Source organism: Myiozetetes cayanensis, unplaced genomic scaffold, assembly GCF_022539395.1.
Source record: "Myiozetetes cayanensis isolate MyiCay16 unplaced genomic scaffold, myiCay2020 scf2-11, whole genome shotgun sequence".
Taxonomy (NCBI): domain Eukaryota; kingdom Metazoa; phylum Chordata; class Aves; order Passeriformes; family Tyrannidae; genus Myiozetetes; species Myiozetetes cayanensis.
Window position 1 is genome coordinate 71,336,165 of NW_026087411.1, and position 14,007 is coordinate 71,350,171.

General features: G+C 43.2%; 1 protein-coding gene across 2 annotated transcripts; it reads left to right on the plus strand.

Moving 5' to 3' along the window:
* The first annotated feature begins 191 nt into the window (after positions 1–191).
* POPDC3 (popeye domain containing 3) lies at positions 192–13,745 on the plus strand. Of its 2 annotated transcripts, none has more exons than XM_050316339.1 (4): positions 192–316; positions 8,738–9,476; positions 11,191–11,299; positions 12,144–13,745. In XM_050316339.1, exons 2-4 carry the CDS (start codon positions 8,986–8,988, stop codon positions 12,465–12,467), a joined length of 924 nt encoding a protein of 307 aa, XP_050172296.1. In that variant the 5' UTR covers positions 192–316; positions 8,738–8,985; the 3' UTR covers positions 12,468–13,745. The 2 variants fall into 2 exon arrangements, with proteins under 2 accessions (XP_050172296.1, XP_050172295.1); XM_050316338.1 differs by lacking the exon at positions 192–316 and adding an exon at positions 821–945.
* The last annotated feature ends 262 nt before the right edge of the window (positions 13,746–14,007 follow it).

Here is a 14,007-nt window from a genome sequence, read left to right on the forward strand (position 1 = left end):
TCGGTGTCGGTGTGGGTGTCGGTGTGGGTGTGGGTGTGGGTGTCGGTGTGGGTGTGGGTGTCGGTGTCGGTGTGGGTGTGGGTGTGGGTGTGGGTGTGGGTGTCGGTGTGGGTGCCCGCCCGGCGCTGGCGCCGCCCGCAGCTCCCGCCGCCGCCGCTGCCTATTTTAGTCACGGCCGCGGCTCCGTGCCCGCCGCGGGGCGCGCTGCCGGCAGCGCCGAGGAGCGGCAGCGCGAATCCGGTCCTGTCACGTCCCGTCGCGTCCCGTCCCGTCCCGGCGGCGGGGAAACTTTTCCTTGGGCCGGGGTACAGGGCAGGTAAGGGGCGCGGGCAGGGCGGGGGCCGAGCCGAGCCGAGCCGGGGCGGGCTGAAGTCCCGGCACTGCCTCCGCCCACTCCCGCCGGCGCTGTCCAGTCCGGCAGCGCTGGGAGCGCCGCCCGCGCTGCTCGGGCCGGGGGCGAGCGGAGCTGGGAGCGCCGCCGGCCCCGCTGCGCTCCGGGACACCCGCGGCGGGGCCGCGGTGGCGACGGGACCAGCCGTCGGGGGAGGGCTGCCCACCCCCAGGGCTCGGTGGTGTCCCGGGCGGGTGTGACAGGTCCTGCCCTGGGAGGGGAGCAGTCCCTCCTCCCCGAGGCAGCCCTGGCTGGAGCTCTGCCGTGTCCCCTGTGCAGAACAGCGCGACACGCTGCCCTGCGCTGCCCCTCGCCAGGGCTCGCTCTGGAGTGAGACTCTTCGCTGCTTGTCTCGGGTTTAGGGTTTGTCCCTTAGGACGGCGGGGCTTCTGGTTCTGCCCGTGTGCAGCTGCTGCCGCTCTCACAAGAGCTGGCTCGGAGAGTATCTCTACTGTCACAGAAGCAACTCGGGATCCGGGGATTTCTTTCTCCGGCTGGGGGTTTGCCTCGTGGGCGGACATTATTTGATTCTTCCCCCTCTCAATCAACAAATGGTAAGAACAGATGAACCCTGAAATTAAGCTCTGGTTTTGCTTTTGCAGTTCCTTCTTTCCAAAGACAGAATGAGCGATACAAACCACTTCTTTTCCCCAAACTATAATATTTTTTCCAAACATATTCTCTCAAACGTTAATATTTTAGCACATTTTCCTTCATCTGTTCTGTAAAGGTTTGTGTGCATTTAGACTGTCAATCACTTTATGGGCAAACATTTTATGTAGCTGATCTCTTGTAATATTGAATCATGTACCACCTGGTAGTATTATAAAGAAGTCATTAATGAAATCTGGGTTCCAAAATTAGGGCTTCTTGCTACTTTATTGTTTAATGGGAATATGATTGTAAACGTACAGGTTAAAATGTCTTCATTGACCACAGTGAAGTAAACCACAAGAAATGGTTTCCACATCTGCAGAACTGGTGCCGTTTAGGCTTTACACAGAGGTCTGTATGTTGCCAAATAATAAAGTAGCTTAAAATGTCAAGTTTTAAGGAAATGTCTTGCCTGCAAAATAGTAAGTACGCTTCAAGTCCTCCAGTGAGGGGTATAGATATTGAAACAGAAGAAAATTGTAACTGTGGTTCAGTTGCGGTTCCTGGCACAAACTTTGCCTTGACAGTTACCTGTAAGGTTTGTGTCTGGAACCGCAACTGAACCACAGTTTTTATGATGAAAGTTTTTGAGAACAGACAGTTTATTAAGGATTCAAGAAAAGGGTTATTAGCTGAAGGTAGGTTTGATCATTTTAGTAAGTGTGTGGGCTTCTCTAGTAAGTGTGTGTGTCTCTTCAGAGAAGAGATTTTATTTCTTTATTTTAGTGTGTCCCCCTAATTCGCGAAAAAGAGCTCTGGTCAGTGTCTCCAGATGATGATAGAGTATCTGTTGTTGGGCATGCCACTGTTGCCCAAACAAAAGTCAGATATTACATAAAGCTGCTATTTGTGATTATATTATGTGATGAATCTAAGAGTTTTCTGGCTCTTATAGAAAACTAATGAAAGTGATGCTAAACCAGTGCCACGTCCATGCTTCTGCCTGTTTCTGCTTTGTATGTAAGGCTGTATGACACTTGTTCCTGTAAAACAGAGAGTAGAACTGTACCCAGACTGTACCCTCTGGTAATGATAAATAATTTCAGCAGCTCCATTAGGGCACACTTGCTACCTTTCACTGCATTTCACTCTGGTTTAGAGCTCCCAGGGCACATAAATATGGTGTTTTGTGGCTCAGTGTGCCATTTATGTGTTTGAACACAGGGGTCATAGCACAACTCTGTAATGCAGTTGTACATACAGGGAGAGTGTGATGAACCAAGCCTCTGTGTTTCCTTCTTTTTTTTGGAAATTAAGTTCACATCAGGTGGTTGATTTCATGAGAATATATTCCCATCCAGAGGCACTGCTACACCATACAAACTCATTAAGCTGTGTTCTGCAGAACACATTAACACAGTTTATTAAAACAGTTTTAAAGTACTTGTGAAATATGCATTGTGGCTGCTTTCTCTGCTATAATTTAAAAGTTGAACTGGAGAGAAGCTCGAACTTATACTTGACTCTGAAGTTTTATAATAAAACACGATAAAACAGACCCCCTGGATTATTTTTTGGCCAATGCTGCACAATTTGCAAGAGCCTTGCTCAAATTTATCAAAGTGCTAGCGATGTATAGTTAGTTTAAAAAATGCATGACTGTCATTCCATATTCATGTTTCCTAGGAGCAAAAGACCTTAAAAAAAGGAGAGAGGGGATTATACCTCTTAGTTTGGCAGGAATACCACATGTACTTATGGTTCATCAATTCTGATTCAAATTGGAAGAAAATATGTGATTTTTTATTTCATTTCAGATACTGTACAGATGATAAAAAAGACAGCATCTTCAGTATTGGCTTTGCAACCATAGAGGGTTGCGTTGTATATTTTACAGTGACAAATGAGGAATCGTTGAAGTACTGTAAGCTCTGTATAGTCGGCTGGTCTTTAAGTATTTAAAGACTAAATAATACCAGCTTCACTGTATGCAGTGCTTCTAATGAACCTTAAACTCTTCTGTATTACTGCGGGGTTTCTTTTTCTTTTGAGGCCTTCCCACAGGCCAGCAGGCTTCTTAAAAAGATAAGTAGGAATTTGAGCAAATTGTAGGCAGAAACAGGCCTTCCCAGCTGCAAGCTCAATAAGTGCAAAGTCCCACTGAAGAGCTCTGCTTTGGAGATAGCAGTTCTGCATCTGCTGCAGCAGGGAGACTGGGAGTCAGGCCCAGCTTGGTGAGGAGGACAGCCAGTCACCAGCCTCGTGCCTTTAGTGGGTCGTTCATGTGGACCATTGACTTCAATGCAGAGATGACATTGGGGTGTCTCCAGTGTTGGGCAGCAGCTGACTGAAGGGGCTGCTTTACTGAGCAATCTTGAACAGGGTAGCCTGAATTCTGCCTGATTAAAGCAGGGTTTTGGCCCTGAAAAGTCCTGCTTGGGTGGTGGTTGTTTTTCAGAGCTACCCCGAAGGCAGTGAAGCACCACTGATGGCTGGACATGCGCCAGCTTCTTGTTTTGTAGCTCTGCACGTTCCCAGAAAGATTGCTCTTCAGGAAGGTATCACTTCACATGGATGATCTAGGGATGGGACAAGTTTGGCAGTTGCAGCCCAGGGGGGTACTGGAAGGACAAGGAAGAGTGTGGTTTGATGACTTTTCCTGAGGCCTGAGATACTTCACATCCCATGTGACAGCCTCCACTAGGGAGCACTGATCCAGTGGGTGGGACATAGCAATGAGACATGAGTGAGACACAGGATGCCTTCCTCTATCCGAGAGAAGGGGAAATCTGTTTTCCCTCCTCCCATGAGCACGCTCCCAGTGATTCATTTTGACTTGTATGAATGGGTCATTTGCTGCCCTTTTCATTAAAGCTGTGATGTTGTGCAGAAGGGAGACTGAGAACTGCACTGCAGTCCCTCTTCATTCTGCGATGAGGACACTCACCCAGGGAGTGGGATGCTGGGGCTTGGTTGCTGGGCTTGCAGACGTGTTTCACGGTAAAGCATTCATTGATAACACATCCCTTCCTTCAAAAAACATTTGCAGGAGGGGTGCTGGCTCCACATGGGTGAAGGTTTGGTCTATAAGGTCTATAGGAGGAATAATTTCAGAGATATACCTGTCTTCACTGTTGTCTCTTGTCTTGAATAGGTCTTAGTTTGCATCCAAGGTAGGCTGCTGGATTTCACTGCTAAGACAAGCTATATAACTTTCTAGATATATACAACTTTTTTATATCAAGTAACTTAAGACAAAAGTCCAGGAAACATTGTAGCAAACATCTAATGTGACTTCCTGGAGAATAAAAAATAGAATCGTAGTAAATCAATTAATTTTTTAATAATAGCATAAGCAGATTTATTTTAGAGACCAGACAGCATCCTGACTTCCTTAATTCCTAGCAAAAGAAATCTTTAAAACCATCGTACTAATTAATTACCTTTGCTATGAATGCTTGTGTCTTTGAATATATCTACTTTTATAGTGACTGATTATCTTGATACCTTTGTCTTTTGGATTGGGCAGTCCTTTTCTTCCTCATCCTCCTTCCATCTTCCTGAATAGGTCTTATGGACTGTGATGAGGTTACTATACCCTTCTCTATACTGTGCAGGTTGCATTTTCTTGGGAAAACCTTGTGGTTTTCAGTATTATAATTACAGCTTTCTCTAGCATATAGTGTCAAAAAGTTTAAGATAAGCTAGCTTGTGTTGTTAGTTACTGTCCTAATTGTTGTGTGCATGTTTTGAGCCTGATGTGGATTCAAGGACAGATTATCAGTGCATTATTATACCTTATTTATCTGCCCATACTCACCTACAGATGCATAGCCATAGCTCTCTGTAGGTGCACAGCTCCTCTGTGCGCTACGTTAGACACTGCATTGCAATGAAGAGTTTGGTTGTCTTGGTCCGTTTGGGTGTCTAACCCCAAGTGACAACTGCAGAAGGAAAGTAACTTGGAGAAAGCGTGATTCATAAAGAAGCCTCAAGAGCAGTAGCTGTCAGTAGGGGCCACAGAGGGGATTTCAGAGATGTAGGGGCAATGGAAGGAAGGGGGTACGTTGATTGATACTAGTGTTTACATTGCATGTAAAACTACTTGCTAAAATTAAGCAGCAGTTTATTTTTCTAATCTAAAAGATTGCTAGACCAGATGTAATTTGCCAGCCTACAGGGGGTGCTCAGAGCTCATCCCTCTGGAAGTGGGGGGTGTCAAGGCCAGGAGGGCCCCGCTTGGCTGGAGGGACTACATTGTTCCTGGTGGAGTTACTGAGCTGTTGAGCCAGACTGTGTCCACTAGCTCATGTATAAACATACACACTGTAGTGGCTAAAACCAGTAAAACAAATCCTGCTAAATCCAGCATAATCTCATTTTGTGCATGAAAATGTATATGCTCTAAAGGAAAATCTGTCTTTGCTTCCCAGCCTGTAGCACACAATCCATGCAGGGCTGGTTACACAATTAGCATGTACGGCTCTATAGCCTGTCAACATGTACAGTGTGAAAGTGCTGAGGGCTTTCTTTCTGAATACTTGGGATAAGGCAACTGAAGAATAGAGTATTCAAACTCTGAATAGCTTTACTTTTGACTTAATTAGACCAAAGAGAGAACTGCTGGTGGCCTCAGGGCTTTTAGGGTTTATTTTTCACAGGAATTATTGTGATCCAGACACAGTAACTAACACTCAAAGCTTCTCAGAGTTGAATTTAGGTCATCAGTGACAAAAATGGGATAAAGTACACAGTTCTCAAGCAAATAGAAAATTGTACATAATTGGTAATTCTTTGTGGGAATACTACAATTCTTTGAGGGAAATACTCATTTGAGGAGGGGAAGGTTGTACTATGTGCATTTAAATTACAATATAAATTCTTTGTGTTTTGACTGGTTCAATATATTGGTTATATGAAGTTTTAAGTTGCTGGCAGGTATTTATTTGGGAGAATATAAGTTAAATACTCCATTTACTGCTCTGAAGTTCCAGCAAACTCGTTGATTTTAACACTTTCTGATGACAGCTTAGTCCTTCCAGCTGTTGTTTATTTAAAAGAAGTCCATGCCACTGTACATCTCTCACATCTCTAGCCTGGGCTGATTTTTTGCATCACTTCGTCTGCTCCTGCTGGAGCAGGTGGAGAAGGTGGGATGTGTGGTGGGGCAAAACACTCTGAAGCATCCCAGTAATTCAGCCCTTTTTGGCAGGGCACAGCTCCTTCCTGAGCTGAGAGGACTCATCTTGAATGAACCTCTGGTTTTGGCAGCCTACAAATGTCAATGTGTGTTATTCTGAATATGATAGAGACTGTTCCGTGCATGGTGCTCCTTCTTCTCCATAGGCAGGGGACAGAGTAGAAAGTACTCAATGTTTATTTGGGAAGATACAGTTCTTCAGGTTTATAATCCAGATAACTTGCTTTAAATGCAGTTTCCTGCTCGTTTGATCATCACCATCAAATGAATTTGTAGCAATAACTGTTCACCACAGCCAGGACAACTGAAGCAGGACATCAAACAAAGCCATGCCTGTTGGCATGTTCCCTGTCCTGGCAGCTAAGGATGCCAAAGCATCTCAGTGAAAGGATGGTGTCCCCTTCAGGTGCTTACAAACTTGGCAGTGTTGTACTACTATGGAGGATAGCTCAGTTGCTATCAGAGCTGTTTGTTTGGTTTTTTTTTATTTGGGGGATTTTTCTCCCCCCTAACCTTGCCTGCAGTAGATGAATGGCTTAATTAGAGTGACTGTTCTGCAGCCCTCAAGAATTTAAATTTTAGACTTGTAGTAACTATAAAGAAAAATGTGAGAGGTCTTATCTAGCACTAAATACCCATAAAAATTAGAAATTTTACTGTCCTTAGGCCCATGCCTATTATCGTCTCTGCTCTACATAATACCTCATAATAAAAATTACCACCAATTTTCAGCTCACAAATATTAGAATAATTTCTTGATTAAGAAGAGGTGCTGTCTTGGTTTAATGACAATATATATTCCAGGAGGCGGGTTCTCTAATGTAATGAACCCTCTCCTTTCTTTTAAATATTCCCTCCCCCAAATTCAGAGAGAAATAAAAAATAATGCAAAGAGGACCCAGTGAGGGAAAAATTCCTTAAGAGTTCATAGCTTTATATTCCTGTGGATCTGATGTGCCAGGCCATCGGATCCTCACAGTCCAATAGACACAGTTATCCCGTGCCTCTACCTGGCTAGAGGCAGGGCCCCCTCTAATGCTGGTCTTGGTAGCCACAGCTTTCTGCCTTGAATACATATGGGAGGTGCCTTCCAGAGGATCTGGTTCTGTCTATGGACTTGACCACAGGAGACTGGAGTACATCCATCCTCTAGAAATTGCTTCTGATGGTAATTTTCCCCTTTAACTCCTATACCCACGCTGATAAAGCAGAGGTGGGTTTTCCATCCCATCTCCTCATGTCTTCCCCATATTTGTGTAAAAAGAACCACAGGTTGCCCCATGTGGTGTATCCTCTCTCCATAGCCTGTTCTGAATAGCAGGGTCTCCAGTTTGCACTGGCAAGACATGGACAATGCTCTCCCTGAACTCTTCTCTGAGTTTTTTGTGGTCACTTTTTACTTCCTCAGTTGGATTCTGGAGGTCTTCAGCCAGTTCCTCTACAGAAGAGATACAGGCCTGTAATGTGACTCCTGGGGAAAAAATAATAATTTAAAAAAACCCTGAGCTTTGATATTCTTGAGAATGTAATAATTTAGGTAGCAAGCTATTTCTTAGCTTCCCTGCTCTTTTACCAGGAAAAGAATCAGACACCTAAAGACTGTGGAGGGTTTCAATCCTGATTACACCACTGATAGATTCTGGCTTTGCAATTTCTACCATGTTTAATCTTATATTGAAACATGGATTTTTATTTTAAAAGACAGAGAAAGCTGGTTTGGATTTTTTTTTAACTTATTTTAGTTTCTTTTCGTGCTTTTTGGTTGTGTGTTTTCCTTTTAAAATTCTTAGCAATATATTATCATATGAAAACAAATAACCTGTTGAACAAAAAAATTTATGTGGTCCATGATATGAAATTATATGAGGTAGAACTTTAAATGTTATAAAATTGCTTTGGAAATGTCCTTTGAGTTGTATGTTGCAGGACTACTTACTACATTACTTCTAATAACATGATCTGTGTAAAGATGCTTTTAAGCCTTTATAGTCTTTCTTATATATGACAGGTTTTTCGGGCAAAAACCTTGGAGTAGAAAAACACTGTGATACTTGTTTCCCTTATTGTAGTGTTTGGGGATGTAGTTTGTTGTCTTCAGGAACAGAAAACAGCCTTGCTCAACGCATCAGTGAGAGTGGTTTGACTGAAATCCAGAGTGAGATGGAAGAGGTGAACAAGGAACAAGAGTTCACTGTCTCTTCTTGTTAAAGAGCTCGGTAGAATGTTAAATAAGGCTCTCAGGGAGCAGTTTCAGGACCAACAAATGCAACTATCTTCTCAACAGTGAGGCTGTGCAAAGGCTTGTCACAGGATGTTGTGAGTACAAGTACAGGTTTACATGGATTCAGAGCAATGCTTGTGACAGAGTTCATAGATACAGGAATACGACCTTCAGTTGAATGAATATTAAGGTTTGATCCTGGAATCACAGAGCTGCAAGGAGAATTGGAAGATTGTAATGTAGTCTGTGGTTCTAGACAGTAAAAGCTTTGATAGAGTTTGGTTGATAAAAATAATTTTATAAGTAATTAATCTTTTCTTCACTTGTCCAGATCAGACGAAGCTACAGATGACATGACCAAAGTCAAAACAATGCCGTGAACTGATGAGGAGCAGCAATGAGAACATTAACTGCCTAGTTGCTGGATATCCTAAGTGTGACCTCACCACCAAAAGAGACCCTGACGTTATGTGATCATGGAACACAGTTTGCAAGAATGGAAAAGCAAAGGAACTCACTAGCTGCATCTCATAAATAAAAATTTCCAAGATCTAGCTGAGTCAACAAATTATTCCAGCCATGGGAGACAATACAAGTTTCTGGGAAAGTTTGATATATGCGCATCCTACGTGTACCAGCTGGAAGAAAGAGGCAGAGGGATCTATCTACCACCTAGCCAGTATTCTCTTTGTTGTGGGCTTCATGGGTGGAAGTGGATTCTTTGGGCTTCTCTATGTCTTCAGCTTGCTTGGATTGGGCTTTCTCTGCTCTTCTGTTTGGGCTTGGCTGGATGTCTGTGCTGCTGATATATTCTCCTGGAATTTTATACTGTTTGCTATATGCTTTGTCCAATTCATTTATGTTACCTACCAAGTTCGGAGTGTTGCCTTTGACAGAGAATTCCAGGAACTCTACAGTGCTCTGTTCCAGCCTCTGGGAATTTCCTTGACTGTGTACAGGAAGATTGTCCTGTGCTGTGATGCGGAAGTGATTACCCTGGAGAAGGAACACTGTTACGCCATGCAGGGCAAAACACCTATTGATAAACTGTCCTTGCTTGTGTCAGGCAGGTTGGTATTAGTTTGTTCAGGTTTACTTCAAATACCTTGATTTTTAACTCCTTGAAAATGAGAGCAAAAAGAAAAAAGGCCTTATTTGTGTATTGTTTGTTTGTTTTCCAATACAATAGATCAAATATTAATGCAAGTAATATAAATATTAATAGGCTAAATACACTTGTCTAGGATCATAGAATCATAGCACAAAATCTGTAATAGCATAAAGAAAAGGATTTGAAGTCATTCTTTTCCAGACCACTGTATCATAGCGCTTAACAGGTTAGGCAGATAAAGGGAACAAATATGTACTTCAGTCTTTTAGCTGTGGTTTGCTATCTATCTACTGCCTAGCTGGTGAGCACAGCATCTGTCTTATTCTTCTTATATAATGTGAAATGGGACTAAAAATTAGTTATGAAACTGAATATACTGAGATAAACTCTGTGTAATAGAGATCTTGACATTGATACAGATTGTATTTAGTTGCTTTCAAGAGAGTGGAAGAAGAGAAGGAGTAAGGGAGAGCAAAAGGCTTAAAAGCACCTTTTCATTACAAGTGGACATAATTGAGCCCTATCAAAATTTGTTTACAGTTACTGTATACTATGGCCCTTTGTTAGACCCTGAGGAAATAAGTCCACCTGCTTGTATTCCCTGATTACAGGGGAACCTTCTGGCAACTCTGCTGATGCTTTACTGAAGGGGAATACTAGCTTTTGTACTGTACAAAAGGCAGTATGCAGTACCAGACCGCCACAAGAGTAGATGGGATACCCAGGGATGATGGCCATGGACTGTCTTTGATGGGACACTTTGTGGGTGCATTTTGATAGCCTGCTGCGTGGACAGATGGAATTTGTAAGCAGCTTGACACTCAGATGATTTAGGACTACTTGCAATGGACAATATAGACTGTAGGCAGATGTCCTTAGCGACACCCTGGTTCGGAGCATTCCGGGGAGTACCTCATGGAGGTTGCTTTTGGTCATAGGTGTACTATAGGAGAGGTATCAACCCTTCTACATGCCCAGCCAGTTAGTAACCAACTGACAGGGAGTTCCTACTGCCCTTTTTCACCTGGTACAGAGCTTGTTGTATGCCTTCAAACTTAAATAATTTAAAAAGTAGAAAAGAAATTTTTCTTTGGCGTCTACAGAAGGCCACAATGTTCACACAGAGATCCCATACCTCCAGGCTGCTCTTCTGGCTCCAGACACAAACCCGTGGCCATGTAATTCCTGTTAAACATGGGGAGAGCCCTCTCTACTACATGCCCTAGGGAACTCCTGCTTTCCACTCCCTGCTTTTGCCACTTTGTTCCCTCTAAAGTGCCTATTTGCCAAACCTAGAAGTAAATCCATGGTTTTCAGGGGAAGGAGGCAAATAGTGTTACAGGCATTGGTCTTCACCACTTCAGTGCATGCTGGCCTTTTAATGACAAAGCTTGTGCATCACTGCACAGACCTGCCCCAGAGAGAATAATATGACTTGAATAAAGCCTTCAAAGATTCCCATTTCAGTTGCATGATTGTCTTGTGTTCACTTTCAATTGGCCTGATCAAGCTGGGTTTAATAATAGAATTAGGATACTGTTGGCCAGGGATTGCTTTTTTGTGCTCTGAAAGCTATGTTTAAATTCCTCACACAGTAGAAACAGCACATTTTTGTTGCAGTCCTTCGTAGTGTACAGGTAGTGCTAACAAATTAATACATCTTATCTTGGTAGGATCAGAGTAACAGTTGATGGGGAGTTTCTGCATTATATTTTTCCTCTCCAATTTCTGGATTCTCCTGAATGGGATTCACTGAGGCCCACAGAAGAGGGAATTTTCCAGGTAAAAGTTTAGGTTGGTTTTTTTTAATGGCATTTTTTTAGCACTACAAAAAACTGTTCAAGTATTGTTTGGTTTAGAAATAAATTTATTCAGTTGTGGGTTTTTGGGATGCTATACAAACAAGTGGCATTCTATTAATTTGGAGGGGGAAGTCCTCTTTACCTGCTGGACTGGTTTTGCTGTTTGTATGTTGTTACAACAAACAGAGTTTTTCTTAAAGCTAATCCGGGACGTAGGCTCTGTTAGCATTCTTTGGCTGTGCCAATATCCAGCCCTGAGAAGCCAGGTTTGCATGAGATGGGTAGAAACTGGTGCTGAAGAGGCTTCCCAATGGGAGATGAGCCAGGGAGAGACGTGCCTGTGACACAGCTTGGCACAGGTTACAGCACGGGACATTGTGTCTGTCGGGGCTGCCCCCTCTAATCTGTGAGCCCTCCCACTGCTGTCACTTGACCTACACGCTGCCTCCTGCCTGGGTGGGATCTGACGTCTCCTGTCACAAGGGCAAATGGCATTTGTCGAGAGCTTTCTTTAGACCTGCCTTTCCAGCTGAGGCTGCCAAGAGTGGAGCAGGGAGCGCAGGGCTGAGCCAGGGCATCCTGACAAGGTGGGCACAGGCATACTGTCACCGAGGGCGACCAGATGAGATCATTCAGTCCACCCCCATTCACCCTTCTCCCTTGTCTTTTGCATACAGTAGACCTTCCAGAGCTCTCTGCCTGGATTAAAAGGCTCTACTTGCAGCAGGCAGATTCTGCTGAGAGAGGGGAGTGCCTTCTGAGCAAGGGCAGCAGTGGCAACATCACTGCCTTGTCACCTAGCTCTTCAATTTTCTCTTCTATAGGTAACACTCACAGCAGAGACAGATTGTCGGTATGTGGCCTGGAGGAGAAAGAAGCTCTACCTGCTGTTTGCTAAACACCGTTTCATCTCCCGCCTGTTCTCAATTTTAATTGGGAGCGACATTGCTGAAAAACTGTATGCCTTGAATGACAGGGTGCACGTGGGGCAAGGCTTTAGATACGACATTCGGTTGCCAAACTTCTACCACGTTGCACTGCCAGAGACCCCTCCAGTGCAGCTCTCCCACCACCACCTACAGCGAGGCTCCCCACGGCGCAAGCCCTCGGGGGTTACAAACTGCAGCTCCTTCCTCTCACCGCCCTAGGAAGGAACATTCTGCTGCAGCCATTCCTCGAAGCCATGAAAGAAAATGCAAAGTGGCAAAGCAGAAGAGCAGAAGCAGATCAAGACCCACTCAAGCCAGATTTGACTGACAAGTGCCATTTACGTTTATTGGAGTAGCTTGAATTCTCTCCCTCTCAAGCCAGCAGGTTGGCTTCTGCATTTTTATTGTCTGTGCAATATGTTTACTTTCTGTTGATTCTCCTGTTGATCTTCATCTTCTTACTTTTGGAGGAAAACAAATCATAACAGGCTGAGGTTTCATTGCAATTGTGGTGGCCTCTGTGTTGTATTGTTTGGGTTTTTAAAAAAAAAAACACAAGCCCATGGTATTTGTAATTATATGTTCTCAAAATTTTTGCCATAATGAAGTATAGTCAGAATAGTCCATGAAAACAAGTTGTCTTCAAAATATAGCAACTTGCCTATAACATTCATATTTTGCCACATTAACATTGTTTCAATTAACATGAATAATATTGCAGAAAAAGACCAAGGGCCATTTGTATTGGGTTTGTTTCTTAAAGAAGTGAAAGATTCTGAAATGCACAACAAGATTCTTAAAGAAACCAAAAAAAGAAAACAACAAATTCTATCCTGTGAGTGATTGGCTTCTCTCTGACTGTCCTAAAGAGGTATTATGTGCAAACAAACATAACTGTCATTGCTAGCTTTACAAAAATAAAACAGTTGTAGCTGCTGCAACTATAGCTTAGGGAAACAATTGTGTAGTGTTTCTGATAGAATGTGATTCTCTAGGACTTAGGCTTCTGCAGTGCCAGTGCCCTTTGTGACATGTACAATAAATAATGTTAATCAATCAACTGCCAAACCATTGGAGTTTGTTGTACACTATTCTTTTTAGCTACATTTGTAGGAAGAGACTAAAACAGCTGCAGCAATAAATACAATTTTTAACTGAAACATTCTTGTTTAGCTTCCAGAGTCACTTTTCTGTGCCTATGAAATTCTTGATTGAAAAGATATTCTCTCCCTAATTCTGTGGTGGTTTAATGGCATAAGGGAGCCCCAGCTCACACTTAGTAGGAGAGAGTTGGTTTCGACCCTTGAGGTCACTGTGCCTTTGGAGAGAAGTGTCTGAATGTCTTTGCTAACTCACCTTCCTGCTGCTATGCCTGATGCCAGCCAGTAATCAAAAAATATGAACTATTACTATTTAATGAGAATGGGTTGCTGCTCGATGTATCTGGAAGTAGATAATATTTTTAATATTTTAAAATTGCTGGCCTGTTTGGTAGGATGACCATTGTGTGTTTTTCTCATGTGTGGGTATACATATGAGTTTAGAACTTGTGAGTTGTTGCTGGAGGGCTTAAAATGATGATACAATCTTGTGCTGAAAGAGAATCATGCAATATGTATAAGAAAGCTATTAGAAGTGATTCGAAGCGCTTCCTGTTTGAAGGACCTTCAGTGTAGAGCAGATAACATTGTACAAGTTTTGCTTTTAGCTTCACGTTACTTTCTCAGAGAGGAAAATCTGACAAACATAAATACCACAG